The sequence below is a fragment of the Dasypus novemcinctus genome, chromosome X, assembly GCF_030445035.2.
Source record: "Dasypus novemcinctus isolate mDasNov1 chromosome X, mDasNov1.1.hap2, whole genome shotgun sequence".
NCBI classification, from domain to species: domain Eukaryota; kingdom Metazoa; phylum Chordata; class Mammalia; order Cingulata; family Dasypodidae; genus Dasypus; species Dasypus novemcinctus.
This window is the reverse complement of record NC_080704.1, coordinates 153,653,160-153,671,387: the sequence shown is the minus strand read 5'-3', so window position 1 is coordinate 153,671,387 and position 18,228 is coordinate 153,653,160. Positions and strand designations below refer to the sequence as shown.

The 18,228-nt window shown below is 39.4% G+C and overlaps 1 protein-coding gene across 2 annotated transcripts in view; it reads right to left on the bottom strand.

Moving 5' to 3' along the window:
- The window catches only part of HPRT1 (hypoxanthine phosphoribosyltransferase 1), a 36,018-nt gene extending 22,879 nt beyond the window's left edge, over window positions 1–13,139 (bottom strand). The window contains exons 1-3 of one of the 2 annotated variants that reach the window (XM_004474308.4): window positions 12,987–13,139; window positions 5,409–5,515; window positions 4,206–4,389 (exon numbers count right to left, since the gene is read on the bottom strand). In XM_004474308.4, coding sequence (XP_004474365.1) covers window positions 4,206–4,389; window positions 5,409–5,515; window positions 12,987–13,013 — 318 coding nt within the window. In that variant the 5' untranslated portion in view covers window positions 13,014–13,139. The remainder of the gene's footprint in view (window positions 1–4,205; window positions 4,390–5,408; window positions 5,516–12,986) is intronic. The other variant, XM_058292253.1, reaches the window with a different exon arrangement.
- Between the last annotated feature and the right edge of the window lie 5,089 nt (window positions 13,140–18,228).

Here is an 18,228-nt window from a genome sequence, read left to right as displayed (position 1 = left end):
ACAAGCTCTTGGGGCCTGCAAATACATCTCCTTACTGTCTGGGCTTCAGTTTTCTCTACCTCTCTTGAGTCTAAGCAAAAAATAAGAATGGGAACAGGAAAGAACTTTCTTTGTTCCTATATGTCCAACCCTAGGAATTCTGAAAACCTCTAGGTAGCATCAAGAACTGCAGCTTGGTATAACCAAAAGAGGAAGGAAAGCTGCGTGGAAGCATGCAGTGAATGGGCTAGAAAAGAACAGCTTGGAAGGTTCTGGGTAGTCTGAGGCCATGGAAGAGGAAGCAGAAAGGCCAATAAACAAGGCTGGTCTCCAAGAGGATATGACTGGGAATATCACTGAGGTAAGAAGTCCTGGCTCTATATCCCCTTAGTGGCCCAGCCTTTTCTTGAAAATCAAAGCTTATTGCCAGTTTAAAAAAATAATGCTGATGAACTACGGCCCTCAAAGATTATCTAAGCCTGCACTGTCTAACACAATAGCCACTAGCCGCATGAGGCCATTTAAATTTAAATTACTTAAAATTAAAAACTCAGTTCCTCTGTAGCAGAAGTCACATTTCAAGTGCTCAACTACATGTGCCTAGGGGCTCTATAACAGACAGCAGAGATCTAGAACATTTCTATCATCTCAGAAAGTTCTATTGGACAGCACTGTTCTAATCAAATCAAAGATACCATTTAGTACAACACAGCACTAGAAAAGACAGAAGAGTTAGTGTGATGCTTAATACTAGAAAGTTTACTTTTGTCCCGAGTTCTGTTAAGGTTTCCTTATATGACAGAGAGTAGACATTTCCACTCCTGCCAGTTTAGGCTGAACAATTTTTTTTCCTCCATCCCATCTATGATCTCAATTCAATAAGCAGGAGAAAAGCATGGACCACTTCACTTGTTTTATACACACACACACACACACACACGACATAGCCAGACAGATAGATTTACAGGAAAAAACTTTAGATCTAACGTCAACATCAAAGCAGTGTACCTACATTTAACTTTGTTCTGGAGAGAAGAGCATACTTCAGTTGATTAAGTACATACAGAAAAAAGTCAGGCTGAAAGCTACTGACTTCTTTTAAGAGACACTTAGAGAAACCACTCCAACATTTTCTGCATTCTTCTTTAACATGGTCATGCATATAGGCACTGTCTTACAAGAAACACTTTACTCCCTGCCTACCCTACGGTGTGCCCTTACATTGCTTTATGTGACATAGTCAAGAACCTGGACTGTTTTTCTTTTCTTGTTTCTTAATAAACTCTTTACTCCCTTGCTTACTCTTTTAAAAAAAATCAAATGCTCTGTAATAATGCTGTCATGGCTCTTTATATATTCTTGAAACATTTCACGGTTCACAGAACATTTCTTTCAATGGTACTGATGCTACAAACAATTTTAAATTTTTATTTTATGGTTTTATCGAATAAAGCTACCTGGTTTTGTTTCTTTGTTATTAGGTGTTTTTTTTTAGGAGGTACAGGATTTGAACCCAGGACCTCATATATAGGAAGCAGGCACTTAATCACTGAGTTATATCAACTACCCAATGAGAGCTGTATTTTTTTGGTTGTTTGCTTATTTTGTTTTTAGGAGGTACTGGGGATCAAACACAGAACCTCATTCATGGGATGCAGGCACTCAATCACTTGAGCTACATCTGCTCCCCACCTGGTTTTTTATATGCATATCTGAGTATCTTCCATGACAAACTGATGGATTATTAAAATAGTATAGAGATATTAGTTCAGATTTACAGGTAATATCTAGATAATTTTCTTGATTTCTACATTTAGCAGTACACCTACACAGAATTTCACAAAATAAAACAGATATTAATTTTTTCCACGAGAAAATTATTCTAAAAATGCTTTGTGTATGTTTAAGATTTCATGCTTTTTACCATTTGAGAAATTCAGCTTAATAATACTTTAAGATCTAAAACAAATAGGGAAAAAACTAAAAGTAGACAATAGACTTAAAATGTCAAAGTGTTTCTATCATTCCAAATTGTTCTGGCAACTATAAAATACTTTTTAAAAGAAAATATTAAACTCTACCTCCAATTTTTTACTTGTTTTTGCTTTTCAAAGAAAGAAAATTTTGTGTAATGCACTCAAAGAATAAAGTATGAGTCATCAAGTAAGAAGATTGAATTTGTGTGTGTGTGTGGCTTAGGAAGATCAAAAAGATAAATCATACCATGCACACAAAAGTACATGTTTCAACTCTAAGCAACAAGACATAAAAGGCTGGCCATTCTCTCTTGTGCTAGCAGTTGTGCTGACTAGAATTAAGTACTAGCCTAAGCTATCAAAAAAATAAATAAAAATACCTAAGAAACTTACGTTAAGTGAAAGTCCAAATTTTGTGTTTAAACAAGTCTTTAATTCAATTAAGACTCTGAGAAGTTAAAAAGAGCTGGAGCTTATTAAGTATGAAATAATGTCATATTTAATAATGTCATAATGTACAGGCATAAAGGGTTTTACTGGGGTAGGGAAAATATCAATGATAATACGAAAATAGTTGCTCAGTTACCCACAGGATTGATGAAAATGTGGAAAAGGTCAAAGACTCAGTTCATGCAAATCAATGATTAACAGACAGAATAAAGATTATAAGTTTCACATAGAAAAGTGAGATGATTCTCAATAAAATCTTAACATAAGTCAAGTTTCTACAAAGATGGCCATGAAACAGCAAAGAATGGACATTTAATCTTTGAAGAAGCTAGAAAAATCCCATTTTCAAGGAAAATACCAACTCTGAGGAAATACACTCACAACATGAAACTAGAAACAAATGATCTGAAGTAATAAAAACCAAACATTCAGATTATCAAAAGAAAGCGTGGATGATGAAATCCACATGTAAAGATCCTGCTGATTTTGTTTTATCCCACTGTCAATCTTGCTATTGTGTCAACTGTTCTGAAGCACTTGAGATCATGTGATATAGAGTAAAGGGTAAATCAAAAGTGGTGTTTCTGCATGATGAAACTGGATTCAGATGGAATCTCTTTTCATTAGACTTTCATACTACTTTACTGGAATTGTAGTTGGTGTTGGGGTTTAAGATATATTTAGGGGATTTGAATCTCTGGACTGACAATATGATAGCCAGGCCCTGAGCCTCGACAGACTTCAGCTCCTACAATCTGATTTATTGGACTCACCTCACTCAGCTAAGATGGAGTTGAAGAAGGACAACCACCACACCATGGAGCCTAGAGTGCCTACAACTGAAAGCAGGAGGATTGCATCCACTATCCATGTGTAATCTGAGCCTCCTCTGGACATAGAAATGCCACGGACATAACCAATCCAAGGTCCACAGAGAAAAGGTGGCATTGGAGTTGAGTGAGAAAAGTGGACATGGTGGCTGATATGGGTATGGGGAATAGCAGGAAGAGATGAGATGTGGAGGCGCCTTTGGGACTTAGAGTTGCCCTGGATGGTGTTGCAGGGACAATCACCGGACATTGTAAATCCTCCCAGGGCCCACTGGATGGAATGTGGGAGAGTATGGGCCATGATGTGGACCATTGACCATGAGATGCAGAGATGCCCAGAGATGTACTTACCAAATGCAATGGATGTATCATGATGATGGGAGTGAGTGTTGCTGGGGGGAGAGTGGTGGGGTGGGGGTGGTGGGGTTGAATGGGACCTCATATTGTTTTTTTAATGTAATATTTTTACAAAATCATAAAAAAAAAGTGGTTTCTTCAAACATAAAACAATTTTAAAAAGTGGTTTCTTCAATGTGCCAATGCTCTAGCTTCATATGTATTTTGGGAAACTGTTCTTGACCCACCTTGTTGATGTGACCTAGTTCCAAATGACTTACAGCTCCCCCCACCCCAAACCAATCTAGCTTTCAAAGTATTTCCCACCCGTAAGTATACTCCAAAGAATATTCCCTGAGCCAATAGCAGTTCCTAAAAGGGATTTCAAAAAGAAAATATTAAACTAATATTTAAGAATTTGAAAAAACACATTAAAATAAGCACATAGCCCCCAAGGTAACTAGTCTGAAGATAATATTCACTTGGATATAAATTGCTAGTGAATATGGTAGAAATTTCCCTGTAACCAAGTAAAATGGACATGTCAGTACAGTTTACAGAGCTTCAAAGAAAATATAGGAAAACACAGAGCTGCCATATTTTTAAAAAGTCATATAATATTAAATATACTTACACAGTAGCTCTTTAGTCTGATAAAATCTACAGTCATAGGAATGGATCTATCGCTATTTCTGTTCAGTGCTTTGATGTAATCCAGTAAGTCGGCAAAGAATTTATAGCCCCCCTTGAGCACACAGAGGGCTACGATGTGATGGCCTCCCATCTCCTTCATCACATCTCGAGCAAGCCGTTCAGTTCTATAGAAATAAAATCAGGAATTTAAGAAAAAGGGTCTTACAATTTACATAATGCCCCTGAAGCCTTTAACTTCCATAAAATACATCCTTTGCTCCAATGAAGTACACTCTTGTTTCATAAAGCAAAGATAAATGCAAATTAAAATATATCCTTTTCACTTAATAGATTAGCAAACTCTGATTAAATGAAATTTCTCTGATAATATCTACTTTTAGAAGAGATTGGGAGCAAAAGGGCACTCTCATATACCATTGGGAATATAAACTTCAAATACAACTTTCTGGAGGATAATTAGGCAGTAACAAAATATTCAATAAATATCCTCCCCCTTGACCCAGAATTCCCACTCCAATAAAGTTGAACAAGTGGCCAAATGTGTATAAAGAACCTTCTCTCTAGTATGGTCTGTCAGAGCAAAATAATGTAGAGATCTTGAGTGCCCATCATTATGGGACTGGTTAAACCAATGGTAGCACATCCATAAAATGAAATGCTATGTAACCATAAAATAAATGAGGAAGATCTAGCTGTACTGATTTGAAATATGCCCAATAAACTTTAGAACTAGATGATCATATGTATCCATATGTTAAAATATATATGTATATATGCACATCAGCATACAGTATATGTACAGAGACAATGCCTAAGGAGGGAATGTAGACAGGAGACTGGCAGATTTTTCCTCTTTTGAGGGAAACTTTCAAGCTAGATGTGCATAATCATCAAAGTCTGACCTTACCTTCGTGTTATTCAGTTCTCAGCCCATTTCCCTGCTGAGGGTTGAGAAACCATCTTCCAGTCTCCTATCAGTGTTTACTGAATTGTACTCCCCACAGATTCCTATAGATTCCTATACTACAACGTATAGTGGATATTTAGTAAGACTTTATTTTGTTAAAGAGGGCTTTAAAAATAGAAAGTATTATCTAACAAGCTGGTCTAGTTTACGCTGAAATATCAACTACTCAAAACAGTTGGTAGACACTTGAAAATAAAGCTCAATTTAAGATCTTACCTGTCCATAATTAGTCCATGAGGAATAAATACCCTTTCCAAATCTTCAGCATAATGATTAGGTATACAAAATAAATTTAGGTCATAACCTGGTTCATCATCGCTAATCTGAAAAAGAAGTGTGGCTGTTTCAATGAAAACATTAAGGAATACAAATATTAGACTGGAATTAGAGGTTAAAAAACTTTCATCTATCAGAGAAATTTAAAGAAGGACTAGATATGAGATGATATCAAGAACTTTTCTATATCTATGTAGAGATGATAATGAACTATAATTATATAAGGAAAACAACCATATGTTTTAGAGATGAATATTCAAGTATGTATAAGTAAAATGACATGATATGGAATTTCCTTAGTTCAGCAAAGAGAAAAAAGGAAATTTTTAAAGAGCTAAGACAAATGTAGCAAAAGTCTTGATAATGTTTCAAAAATAGGTGATGAGTATATGGGAATTCATTATTCTATTCTCTCTACTTTTACCATGTTTGAAAATTTAATTTAAAAAATTTAAAGACAGACCTGTAGTCTAACAAGTTAAAATATCATGCTTAAGAAAATCTGCTATTCCCCATCCCAAAGAGTCTCTCTCATCTCACAACAGCAAAAAAAAAAACAACACACACACACACAAAACAGCTAAGTAAGATCTTTTAAAAACCCAAACTCCTTAAAAGTTTGAAATTGCTATAATCAACTCATGAGATGCCTTTACAGTAGCTACTCAGATTGAGTATAACCATATTATCGATTGTCTTGGTATCGCCAGTCACTGGGATACAAAATATTTAATAACATGGAAAAATACTGGTGATGTGGTAACCTGTGGTGGTAAAATGTACTATAAATATTACACATCTATGTACCTGTAAACACAGAAAAAAGAAAATAGTAAAATCATAAAAGCTGTTATCTTGAGGAGTTAAGAGATTTTATTTAGTTCTTAATACTTTGCTATATTCCAAATTTTCTTCAATTAGTAAATATTGCCTTAAAAATTCAAGTCTCTCTTAAAAATTATTTTTGCAGTATTTTTTATATATACACATTAGAAAGTATGGGGAACTTTAAAAAGAAAGCAAACTACACAAGCAAAAAAAGTGTAAGGCAAAAAGATAAAAAGGAAGTAAGGAAGAGGAGGAGGATGGAAAAACAGATGGAAGGAAGGAAACAACAGATGAGTGAGAATGGAGGAAGAGAGCAAGCAATGTTTATCTATGGAAATGGGGACTTGATACATTCTACACTTTAATATTGGTTTGTTTTTAAACAAACACTCATCACTTTCATAAGCAGAAAAATATCCATTTTGGAGGAAAAATATTATGCCAGATCTTGTAAGAGTATTTGAAACATTTATATCATGCTAATATCAGAACACATTTATTACAAGAATGGAAATGGGACATCAGTGTCACTTACAGGGGCATTTCAAGAATATTTTACAATTATTATGCTTTTATACATCTTATAAATTTATAAATTGAAATTTAGTTCAAGTTTTGGAAACAGGTATTTATCAGATCCCGTAAGGTGATAACAATAAACATCCATGTCAGTCTCAGTAGAATTTATCTGCTATCACCCAACAAAAATGAAAGTACACCATTTCATGGTGCTTTAAAACCAAGAAGATCCAAAGTGTCAAAAATGGCTTCCCTGAAGCTTACTCACTTCTTCCTCCCAGTTACTCATGGCCTCTGCCACAAGCATAAACCAGGACCCACCCAGGGCTCTCTGAGATATGCAGTACTTGGTAAAGACTGCTGCTTCTGAGAAAAAATGGCTGAGTGCCGGGCTATCGGTGTTGCAGGATGTCTAAGAACTTCAAGAGTCTTGTCTTTCTCAATATGAATTGTACCCAAAAGTCCATTTGAGACATGCAGTCTAAGAATAGAGACAAACCAGCAAGGATGCACCCCAAAATAGGACTTCCATCTCTGTCAACACACCAAATTAATTTCCAATTAAAAACTCACAATTTTTATATTTCTCTATTACTATATAATTTATAACTAATATATATATATTAATGTCACAGGGCTGATTTGTTATTTCAAGCACAAAAAAAGCATGTAAATATAACTTTTTTCAAAACGCAAAACCAAAAATACATAAAACTTGCATTGATTTAGGTACTCCAGCCATGAATTCACAACTTTGTTTTAATTTATTACAATTCACTATATATAAATGGGCTATATTTATGGGGGGTTATAGTTTAAGAAATATACACTTGCCCATGGAGGGACAAGTGTCAGAACTGGGCAATGAGCATGTAAGGGTTCATCATACTATTATGTCTACGTGTGTATGTTCAAAATACATCATAATACAAAGTTAAATTACCCCATCTGATATGGATTGAGGGGTGTGGGGGGTATATGGGGGCCTCTTATATTTTTTGAATGTAACATTTTAAAAAAAACAATAAAGAGATATGCTGTGTTAAAAAACAAAAACAAAACCAAAACAAAACAAAACAACCCAGTAACTGCTTTGATAGGAAAAGTTCATGCGACTGGAAACTGTGATACATTCAGCTACATAAAAATGCATTCAGCATCTACCATGACTAAGGCACTCTGCTAAGTCTTATGGGAGGATACAAAGATGATTATAAATATAAGAGCTTGCCATCTAGTGAAAAAGATATAAATACATATAACTGTAAGGGACAATAAAGCTCATAATATGTGCGCAAATCCAATTTGACCAGCCCACAAACCTGTGGATTATCCAGTTATATATACACTAAAGATAAACCTGGAATCCAGCACCAATGACTCCCTTCTAGAGCAATACCAGGCTTAAAGGGTCAGTATATTCTGTTGCCTACGCTGTAAGCTGAAAGGGCCAACATGTCTCTGACAGTACAATGGTACAGTTCTCTAAATCCACTATGCAAGAACAGTGTGCAACTTTCTATAGAAATGTAAATCACATATGCGTTACTTAATTGTGATTTGGTATTAAGTGTCTAAGCAAGTAGTTATCACTGGCATCTTCTAAAAGAAGCTAACAGGAAATGGCTAAAGAAGACCACAAAGAAGGTCTTGCATGGCTTTGGGGTACCCAGCCCCAAAACATGTGAAGAGAACTCCTGAGGTACTGAAAGTGGTAAACAAATGAGAATGTGGTTTCTCTGCAGATCCACCTTTCCTTTTATTTCCATTTCTTGTTGACCTGGAAATCAAAGGACAAATAATTCACAGCTCTCAGTTATTTACCATTTACCCAGACAGTTCAGACATCTAACTACATCTCCTCCAAGCTCTGGAACACAGCTCTCAAAATGCTAACCTATCTGTGACATATACTTATCAATGATAAAATCTACATAGGAACTTATATTAATACAAAAGATTACTGAGAAAAAAACTGGCACCACAAGTTCTTTTTTATTTTTTTTTAGGTACTGGACCTGGGGATTGAACCCCAGACCTTGTATGTGGGAAGCCAGTACTCAATCCCTGAGCCACATTGGTTCCCTTGAGTCAGTTTTTTCATTTGTTTGCTTGTTGTGTTGTGTTTTGTTTTGTTTTTAGGAGGCACTAGGGACTGAACCCAGGACCTCCCATGTGGGAAGCAGGTGCTCAACTGCTTGAGCCATATCTGCTCCCCACAAGTTCTCAATTATGTGTCACATCTATAATAATGGCCTTCATAAGTGAACATTTTTATGGTTTGTACATAACATTTCTAATTATAAAGATATACTATCCAAAGTTTCAGTAAACAGGGAAATTAGCCCAAGCTAGGGCTATACCTATACCATCAAATTCATTTCTATGACTACGATTGCTTAAGTCTATGTGGTAAAAAATGACAATGTATTAAGACTAAAAAGGGAAGCAGATGTGGCTCAGCAATTGAGCTTCCACATGGGAGGTCCCAGGTTCATTCCCAGTGTTTCCTGGAGAAGGCAAGCTAGCACAGAGGGCAGGAGTGGTGAGCTGAGGCAAGATGATACAACAAAAGAGACACAAAGAGTAAAGACAATGAGCGACACAACAAACCAGGGAGCTGAGTTGGCTCAGGTTATTGGGCACTGGTCTTCTGCATGGGAGGTCCTGGGTTCAGTTCCTGGTGCCTCCTAAGGAGAAGATGAGCAGACACAGAGAGGACACAGCAAACGGACAGAGAGAGCAGACAGCGAGTGCAAGCAACGGGGTAGGGGTGGAAGAATAAAATAAATTTTTAAAAAGGAGTGGGGTATATTGGAACCTCATATTTTCTAATATAACATTTTGTATGATTTATGTATCTTAAAAAAAAGACAATAAAAAATTGCTACAAAAAAAGGACCAAGCAAAAGTGAGGAAATGTACCTTAAAATGAACTATGTGTCTTGAAAAATGTACAATGACAGATAAAACACATTTGATTTTTTCCTAGAAACCAACATTTTTAAGTTCTCTTGGAATTGCTAGTTGGCCTATTTTAACATTTTACACTTAGGTACAGTAACTATTTTTTAAAAGCAGCAAAGCAGATAATATGCCATCCCCTTGGGATAATTTTTGATAACTCAAGGCATCATAAAACCAAAATTCTGAATTACTAATGCAGATATTCTAAATGTGAAAATAAATTAAGCTATGTTCCCCTTCCAATTTTATACTAGTTTTACAAATAAATTATATATAACTTGCTTGCCCTCCCTTTGAAAGGTTAAAGAGCTATTACAAGAATTAAAATCTGTCTTCTTGACTATTCAACCAAGGAATAAATGACTAGCTGCCATAGGCAAATAGGTCCATAACTACTACATGTGCAAGGATTTTTAATTTACACTAGACTATGATCTTTCCTTTTATTAGTATGCAAAGTAAAATAATAGAGAAGCTCATTTCTGAACAAAAAATTATACCTAGCAACTGTGCCTTTCAATCATCAAAAGCATCATACTGAAGTGAGTACCTCCACAGCAACTTGAAGTATGTATGTCTGAATTCTTATTAGTAGTAAATTATTACGGGATGTTAGGAATTTGGTAGCCACTGGCAGAAAGATAACAATCAATGAGAATTTCAATGTTGATATTTACAGTGGCAGTAGACACTGAATCCGCACAATTTAACATTATAGAAGGGTGGAAGAGTATACCAGCACACCTTTAGTATGGCTTCACCTCAGGGGAAAACAAAAAACATGGCCCAGTTATTGCCTAATGAACTACTCAAAACTCCAAGAAAACGCCAAGCCTCTTCTCTGCTGCTCTTGTTGGTCCTTTCATCTTTTTCCCACCTCTATGGCCGTGACAAACATACTACAGAGCCATCTTAATGATTTGCAGAACGAAGCCCCAAACTGAACTGCTCCATTTCTTGAAGGTCACAAAGAGTAATTTTGTTCTACACCTCTAGACAAACGTCAGCCTAAACCCTACTGATCACAACGACCTAAGCGATCTTGGGCAAGTTACCTCATCTATCTGTGCCTCTATGGTCATACAAGTAGTATTCACCTATTTCATAAGAAGACTTGTTATGTAACTTTGGGAGGTTTACATTAGACAGTGTCTGCAAAATATTGACCTCGGTGCCTAAGACATACGGAGCATTCAATATTCACTATTGTCACAACAAACTTAAAAATGTAGAGGGTAAGAGCAGCCTCTGGGGCCAGATAACTTAGGTTCAAATCCTTGAATTGCTGGGTGATCTCAGACAAGTTACTTAACCTCTCTTTGCTGCACAAATTTTTAATGAAAATCAAATCAGTTAATATATGTAAAGGGCTTTAGAGCAGTGCTCAGCATTTAGTAAGCACATATAAGTGCTTGTTATTGCTAGCATGCAAACAATTTCGGGGAAGGAAATAAAAAAAGGAACAAGAATTTGCAAACTGAAAACACAATGAATATGCTGATGCTCAAACAACAAACAGCTCAGTTTTATCACATCACAACTAGTTCTTTTATACACTGGGGCAGACATCATCTACCAGAGCTTTAAAAGTATCCAAATGTATTTGATATCTAACTTCCTTGGCAACAGAATAAAAACAATAGGCACCACCATTTTTTGAGTATCTACTACTAGCATAACATGTAAGCGCATGGGCTCTTGAGAGGAATGTAGGTTTGAACCTCTCTGAATAAATGCACGACCTTAGGGTGTGTCTGCTAACCTCGCCACATTCCAAAGATTCCGCATCTGTAAAATAGGATTATACAGACACTACAGAGTTATTTTGGGGATTAAATAGTACTCTGTATTTAGAGGGTTTAACTCAGTGATGGATATTCCCAGTGAGGAACAGTGCAGGGGTGTTTCTTCACATTGACAGGCTTAAAATCTTTTCAATAACACCAGGAGGTAGCCAACAACCTCAGTTAACACAAAAGGAAAATGAAGGCCAGAGAGGTTAAGTAAATTGCCCAAGGGCACACAGCTAGGAAATGGCCCAAACAAACAGGATTCCAGGCCAAAATACACAAAGAGCACTGCTCTGTATCCTAAGTCACAGTGCCTAATATGAAATAGAATCCTTTTTTCCTTAGGGCTCAAATGGTTAATTATTTAATCTGCGCACTCAATAAATTACCTCCTACATGCCAGGCACTGGGATTACAGTGGTGATTCCTGCCCTTTGAAGTTTATGTTTGGGGGGGGGGGGGGGAGACAATCAACAGGTAATCGCTAAAATAAACCAAACACAAGGCAGGCTAAGGCATTTAACTGGCTTGGGGAGTGGCTACTCAGTAAGCATGAGCAGAGAAGTGGGGGGTGGGGGTGGAGGGGGGAGAAGAGCCTGGCTTGTTCAGAAAAACAATCAAAAGAACCAATAAGGCTGGAGACAAGGCGCCAGAGACTGATTACGGGATGAATGCCCTTGCAAGGAAGGCCCAGGTTCGCATTTTCCATCCCACAGCATCAGAGCGTGGGATCTAGATTCAGGCGTGCCTGAATCCAGGCCCGGCTCCCTCTGGGCCCTGGGGGAGTTGCCTACTGTCTCCTCACTGGTTCCTTCGGGCGGAAAATAGGTAGGCATGGTTACCGCTGCCAGGATTGTTGGGAGGATTCCGTGAGGCAATGCGCAGTCCCACAAACATTAATTACGTGTTTGCAGAACTAAATGAAAATACCGTCCCCACATCCCCTCCCATGTGGTCGCTCTCCGAGCCTGGGGCCCTCCCCAAAGGTGCCTTCGTGACCTCCCCACCAGAAGGCACACGTACAGCGAAGGGCTTTTCGGGCGACAGCCCCCACCCCTTCACCCCAGCGGACCATTCCCGAGTTGGCCCCCGGCCCCTGCTAACGGCACGCTTGCGAGCGGCACATGTCAACCCAAACGCCATTTCCACCCTCTCCTCTCCCACGCAGCCCTCGTTCCCAGGGCTCTCCCAATGAGGAACCATCCCAATCCCGCCATTCCGTCCCCCCTTCCGCCCTCGAGTGGCGTAAGGCCGAAGCAGGGCAGCTGTGGCCGCCCTCCCCCCGCATGCCCGGCGTTCCCCGGGTCACCCCAGGCCGAGCCTGCACTGCGGGCCCCGCGCTCCTGAGGCCGGGTGGCCCGAGGCGAGCCGCACCGGCCCGGGCGGGACGGCGCCGGCGGGCCGAGCTCCTCACCACGACACTGGGGCTGCGGGTCGCCATAGCGGAGCCGGTCGGCGCGCGGGCTTAGGAGAAGGAAGCCGGCTGAGAGGGGGAGGAGGCGGAGGCAGCCGCGCGCGGGAGGGCCGGAGGGTCGCGGGAAAGCGCTGGGTCGCCGCCGCGAAGGGAGGCGGCGCAGGCCCCGCCCCTCGCCCCGCCCCGGCCCCCACGCCCCGCCCCCACGCCCGCCCGCGCGCCTGCGGCGGCAGGTTTTACCGTGACCGAGCGACCGTGGGAATTTTCTTCCCGATCCAGCAGAGGCCCCCCCTCGCCCTCCCAGCGCAGCCCCTAGCCCTCTTCCCCTCCGGCTCTCATTCGGAGGGCTCCCCAATTCCCAAACGTACCGCCACCCCGAAGCTGGGCGTCGGCTCTTCGCTTCCCACCTGGTTCCTCCCGCCGGGAAAACCTTGGCTAAGACTGGGTACTACATTGCAGTTTCCATTTTTCCTCATTCGTGGTCCAGTGCGTCCAGACGTCCTTAACTGGTTGTAAGGGTTGAGACCCGGAGCCCTGGAGCTAGTAAGATTAGGCCACAAATCCGGGAAGGAAGGGGGGGGGGGGGGAGGCGACACTTAACCTCTCTGTGACCTTGAGGCTTTCTTTTGTCCTCCGTAAAAGGAGGCTCTAAAGGGTTCACGAACAGGATTGTTGTGAGGATGGACGGGGATGATAACTATAGAAAGATAGGAAGTACGGTAGTTAGACGGAGTGCACTCAGTATATGGGAACTATAGCTATTACCCTTCTTTATTTTTTGCCTCCAGAATTCTTTGGAACTGAAAAAAAATTCTACCCATTCTCAAAAAGGTCAAGTAAGCCCCAGTTGCTGCAGTCATGCCATTCCTCCCATATTCACCTGTAGAGCTCCAGCACCCACCGCAGTGCCTAGCAGGCAGTTAGACGCTGCCCCCTTCTCCCATTAAGGGCACTGAGGGATGTGGGGGTTATGAGATGGAAACGTCGCTGAACCCCTGTCTCTGTATCTGAAAAAAAAAAAAGAATAATTCCCACCGTGAGGGGTTATTATGAGAATTCATAAAAATGTATGCAAAGCACATGCCACTGTATTTGCCACCACATAGGAGTAAACGCTTAAGAAAATGTAGCTGTTATCGTTTTAGCAAGTATGAACTCCATGTTTCCTGAGCTTCTCTTCCTTCCCCATCTATCAGAGGACTCCCAGAGATAGCTAAACTAGATACAACCCCAGAGTATTGGTTCTTCTGAGGGCTACAGAGACCCACAGGTTCAAAGGTCATGGCAGATGGAGTTCAGTGCCATGTCAGTTGGCCCTACTTTGGAGTTTGTGTTTCTGTGTGATGGAGCTGGACTCAGATGTGATCTTTGTCCACAAGCCTCTCCTGTTACTTTTACCGGAACTGTAGTTGGTGCTGGGGTTTAATGTATACCCAGGGGACCTCAATCTCTGGACTGACCATGTGATAGTGATAGCCAGGCCCTAAGCCTCAACAGACTTCAGCTCATATACACTCTGGTTTGTTGGACTTACCCCACTCACCTAACTTGGAGTCGAAGGTCAACCACCACACCAGGGAGCTGAGAGTTCCTACAACTGAAAGCAGGAGAATTGCATCCAGCATCCATGTGGAATCTAAGCCCCCTCTTGATATAGATGTGGAGTGGACACAACCATCCCAGGGTCCACAGGATGTAGGAATAGAGTATGGATTAGAGTGGACTTACTGATATTCTATTCATGAACTACTGTGATTAGTAATCAAAGAAAATATAGCATTGATGTGGAGAAAGTGGCCATGGTAGCTGCTGAGGGTAAGGAGTGCGAAGAAAAGATGTGATGTGGGGGCATTTTCGGGACTTAGAGTTGTCCTGGGGGGTACTGCAGGGACAGTTACTGGACATTGTACATCCTGCCATGGCCCACTGGCTGGACTGGGGGAGAGTGTAAACTACACTGTAAACCATTATCCACGTGGTGCAGCAGTGCTCCAGAATGTATTTATCAAATGCAATGAATATCCCATGATGATGAAAGAGGTTGTTGTTATGGGAGGAGTGGGGTGAGGGGGCTGGGAGTATATGGGGACCTCATATTTTTTTAATGTAACATTTAAAAAAATAAAGACAAAAATTTTTTTAAAAAAGCAAAACTACTAGGTTTTAGCCTATTTCGAAAAAAGAAAAAAAGAGGGAGACAGCTGGCCATAAAGTGGGAAAAGTATATGTGGACTATGGACTGAGAAAGATCTGAATTCAAATTCTGGTTCACATACTACCGTTATGATGCTGGGCAAGATCCTTGACCTCTGAGTGCTTCAGTTTCCTCCAGGTCAGTTGGGGATTATATCTCTTTCACAGGGTGTGGTGAGGATTAAACAAAAGAGCCTAGCGTAGTGCTTGTTATGGCAAGTGATAACACCAAGGTTATGTCGTCCATGATTTTGCCTTAAACAGTTCTTCACACTATCCTTCTAGCTCTAAGACTTCTTATTCCTTCTCCTGTCGGGGGGACATTTGGCCAGTTTTCAGGTTTTGGCTATTACAAACATAGTACAGCTGGGAATATTCCTTGCATGTCTTTTGGTGACCATATAAATGAATTTCGATTGGGTAGAGACCTTGAAGTTCAATTTAGCATATTTTTATTCCTTCTCCTTTTAATAAACGTTACGTTCCCCAGGGAAGGTAAATCAGAGTCCTCCCCATGATTTAGTCAGCCCCTGACACAGGTAGTTTCCACAGGTAAACTACCTGCATTTGTTTCTATATTAGGTACCCTAGGAAGCAGAGGTGGCTCAAGAGTTGAGCTCCCACCTACCACATGGGAAGATTCCCTGGTTCAGGTCCAGTGCCTCCTAAAGAAACAAGGAAGACGAACAGACACAGCAATTGCAAACAACGAGGGGGTGGGGAGAAATAAATAAAAATAAATCTTAAAAGAAATAAATTAGATACCCAACATTCAGAATCCTTCCAGCTTGTTTCTGGAATTGCAGCTCCCGTCTCCATGCCCTGTGGTAACACCCACTTGTTGCATTTCAACAGAAGATTTGAAATAAGCAGTGATAGCCCAGAGAGGGTAAAAGCAAAACTATCAGAACCATTATTTCAATCTTGTCATTCTAAGTGACCACTTGGAGGGTTTACTTGTGTTTAAAATTCAAAACAGCAAACAGAATGCAAATGACCAGATGTAGTATTTTTGTGTGGTAGGTGAAAATTTGGTTCCCATATGCAATATTTAACTGAATTTGAATACTATATTGAAAATGGAAAATTTAGTCTTTGGAAGTTTTAATTGTTTTAAAACTAAAGAAATCAAGAAAATAATGGTTATGACTAATGACGACATGGTTACTATACTTACCAGGTGCAATGGATGTGTCATGATGATGGGAGAGCATGTTGCTGTGGGGGGAGTGGGGGGTGGGGGCGGTGGGGTTGAATGGGACCTCATATTTTTTGAATGTAATATATATATTTTTTAAATGAATTAAAAAAATTAAAAAATGAATAAATAAATACAAAAATAATTTTGTCATATCAAACTTGTTGCCTTAAAACTTAAGGAATCAAGAAAATAACGGTAATTACTAATTATTACATACTACTACTAAAAATAGTTTTCAAATAGAGGCAAGGGATGTTAAAAAATGATCCACTGGTGTCAAATATGCTAGGTGTACCGCTGTTCTTAACTAAAATAACCGCATACAGGAAGAAATGAGGAAAGGGGTATAATTCAAGATTCCCCTCCCCCCACTCCTACTGTTCGAGAAAGCATTTTGTAATCTACTTGTTTGAACACAATAGTGTGTGTTCTACAACCAATTCTAATTACATTTCTGCTCCATAAGTTTCTTAATTTAGTAAGAATATTTATTTGACCATGGTGCTCTGCTCCACCGAAATTTGCATTGCTATGCAAAGAAGAAGAAAAAAAGATTACCTCCAAAATACTTTTCTTAAATATTGAATTTTAAAAGAGTTTGCAATAGCTTTCTCAATAACATGAGATGTTTTGGTTTCATCTGAATAAACCTCCATAGGTTCTACTTTTTTAAAAAGCAGTTTTCTTGTGATATATTCACACACCACACAATCTACCCAAAGTGTGCAATCAATAGCTTTTGGTAGAATCACAGTGTTGTGCATTTATCACCACAAAAAAATTATAGAACAATTTCATTACTCCAAAAAGAACTCCACAACCCTTAGGAGTCACCTCTCAATCCCTCTCCAGCACTACATAACCACTAATCTAATTCTATCATTATAAATTGATTTATATAAATGGAATCATATGATACAATATATAGTACCTTGTATTTGGTTTCTTTCACTTAGCATAATGTGCTTTTTTGCCTGGTATTAACATACATAATGTTCAGTTTCAAAGAAAAATTGTCTTGTATATGCACCATTACCCATATTCATATTTCACATGAGGTTTCACTACACATACAGTCCCACGTTACAGTTTTTAGCTTTCCTTCTAGTAATATGCGTGACCTTAGACTTTGCCTTTCAACCACTGTCATACCCATATAATGGCTCTGCGGGTTACAAACACCATCATGTGCTTTCAACTTTTCTATTCATTTCCAAAGTGTAACAAACGACAAACGACCTTTTTTTTTTTTTTTTTTTTTTTTCTTACCAATTCTGCACAGATTATTTCTCAGTTTTCCATTCTATATTCTCATTCTATTTTCTGGTGACTTACCTCTAATTATTAACTGCATGAGTTTACTCAGTATATTTAGATCATAATGCAATCAAACAGTATTTGTCCTTTTGTGTCTGACTTGCCTCACTCCACATAATGTCCTTCAGGTTCATCCATGTTGTCATATGCTTCAAGATTTCATTTCCTCTTACAACTGCACGGTAGTCCATTGTGTGTATACCCCACAGTTTATTTATCCATTCATCAGTTGATGAACACCTGGGTTGTTTCCAGTTTTTGGCAATCGTGAATAATGCTGCTATGAACATCAGTGTGCAGATGTCTGTTTGTGTCACTGCTCTCAGATCTTCTGGGATATACCCAGTAGAGGTATTAGGATCTGCCTAACAGTCCTCCACAGTGGCTGGACCATTCTACATTCCCACCAACAGTGAATAAGCATTCCTATCTCTCCACATCCTTTCCAACACTTGCAGGTTTCTGTCTTTTTAATAGTGGCCATTCTAATAGGTGTGAAATGATATCTCATTGTATCTTTGATTTGTATTT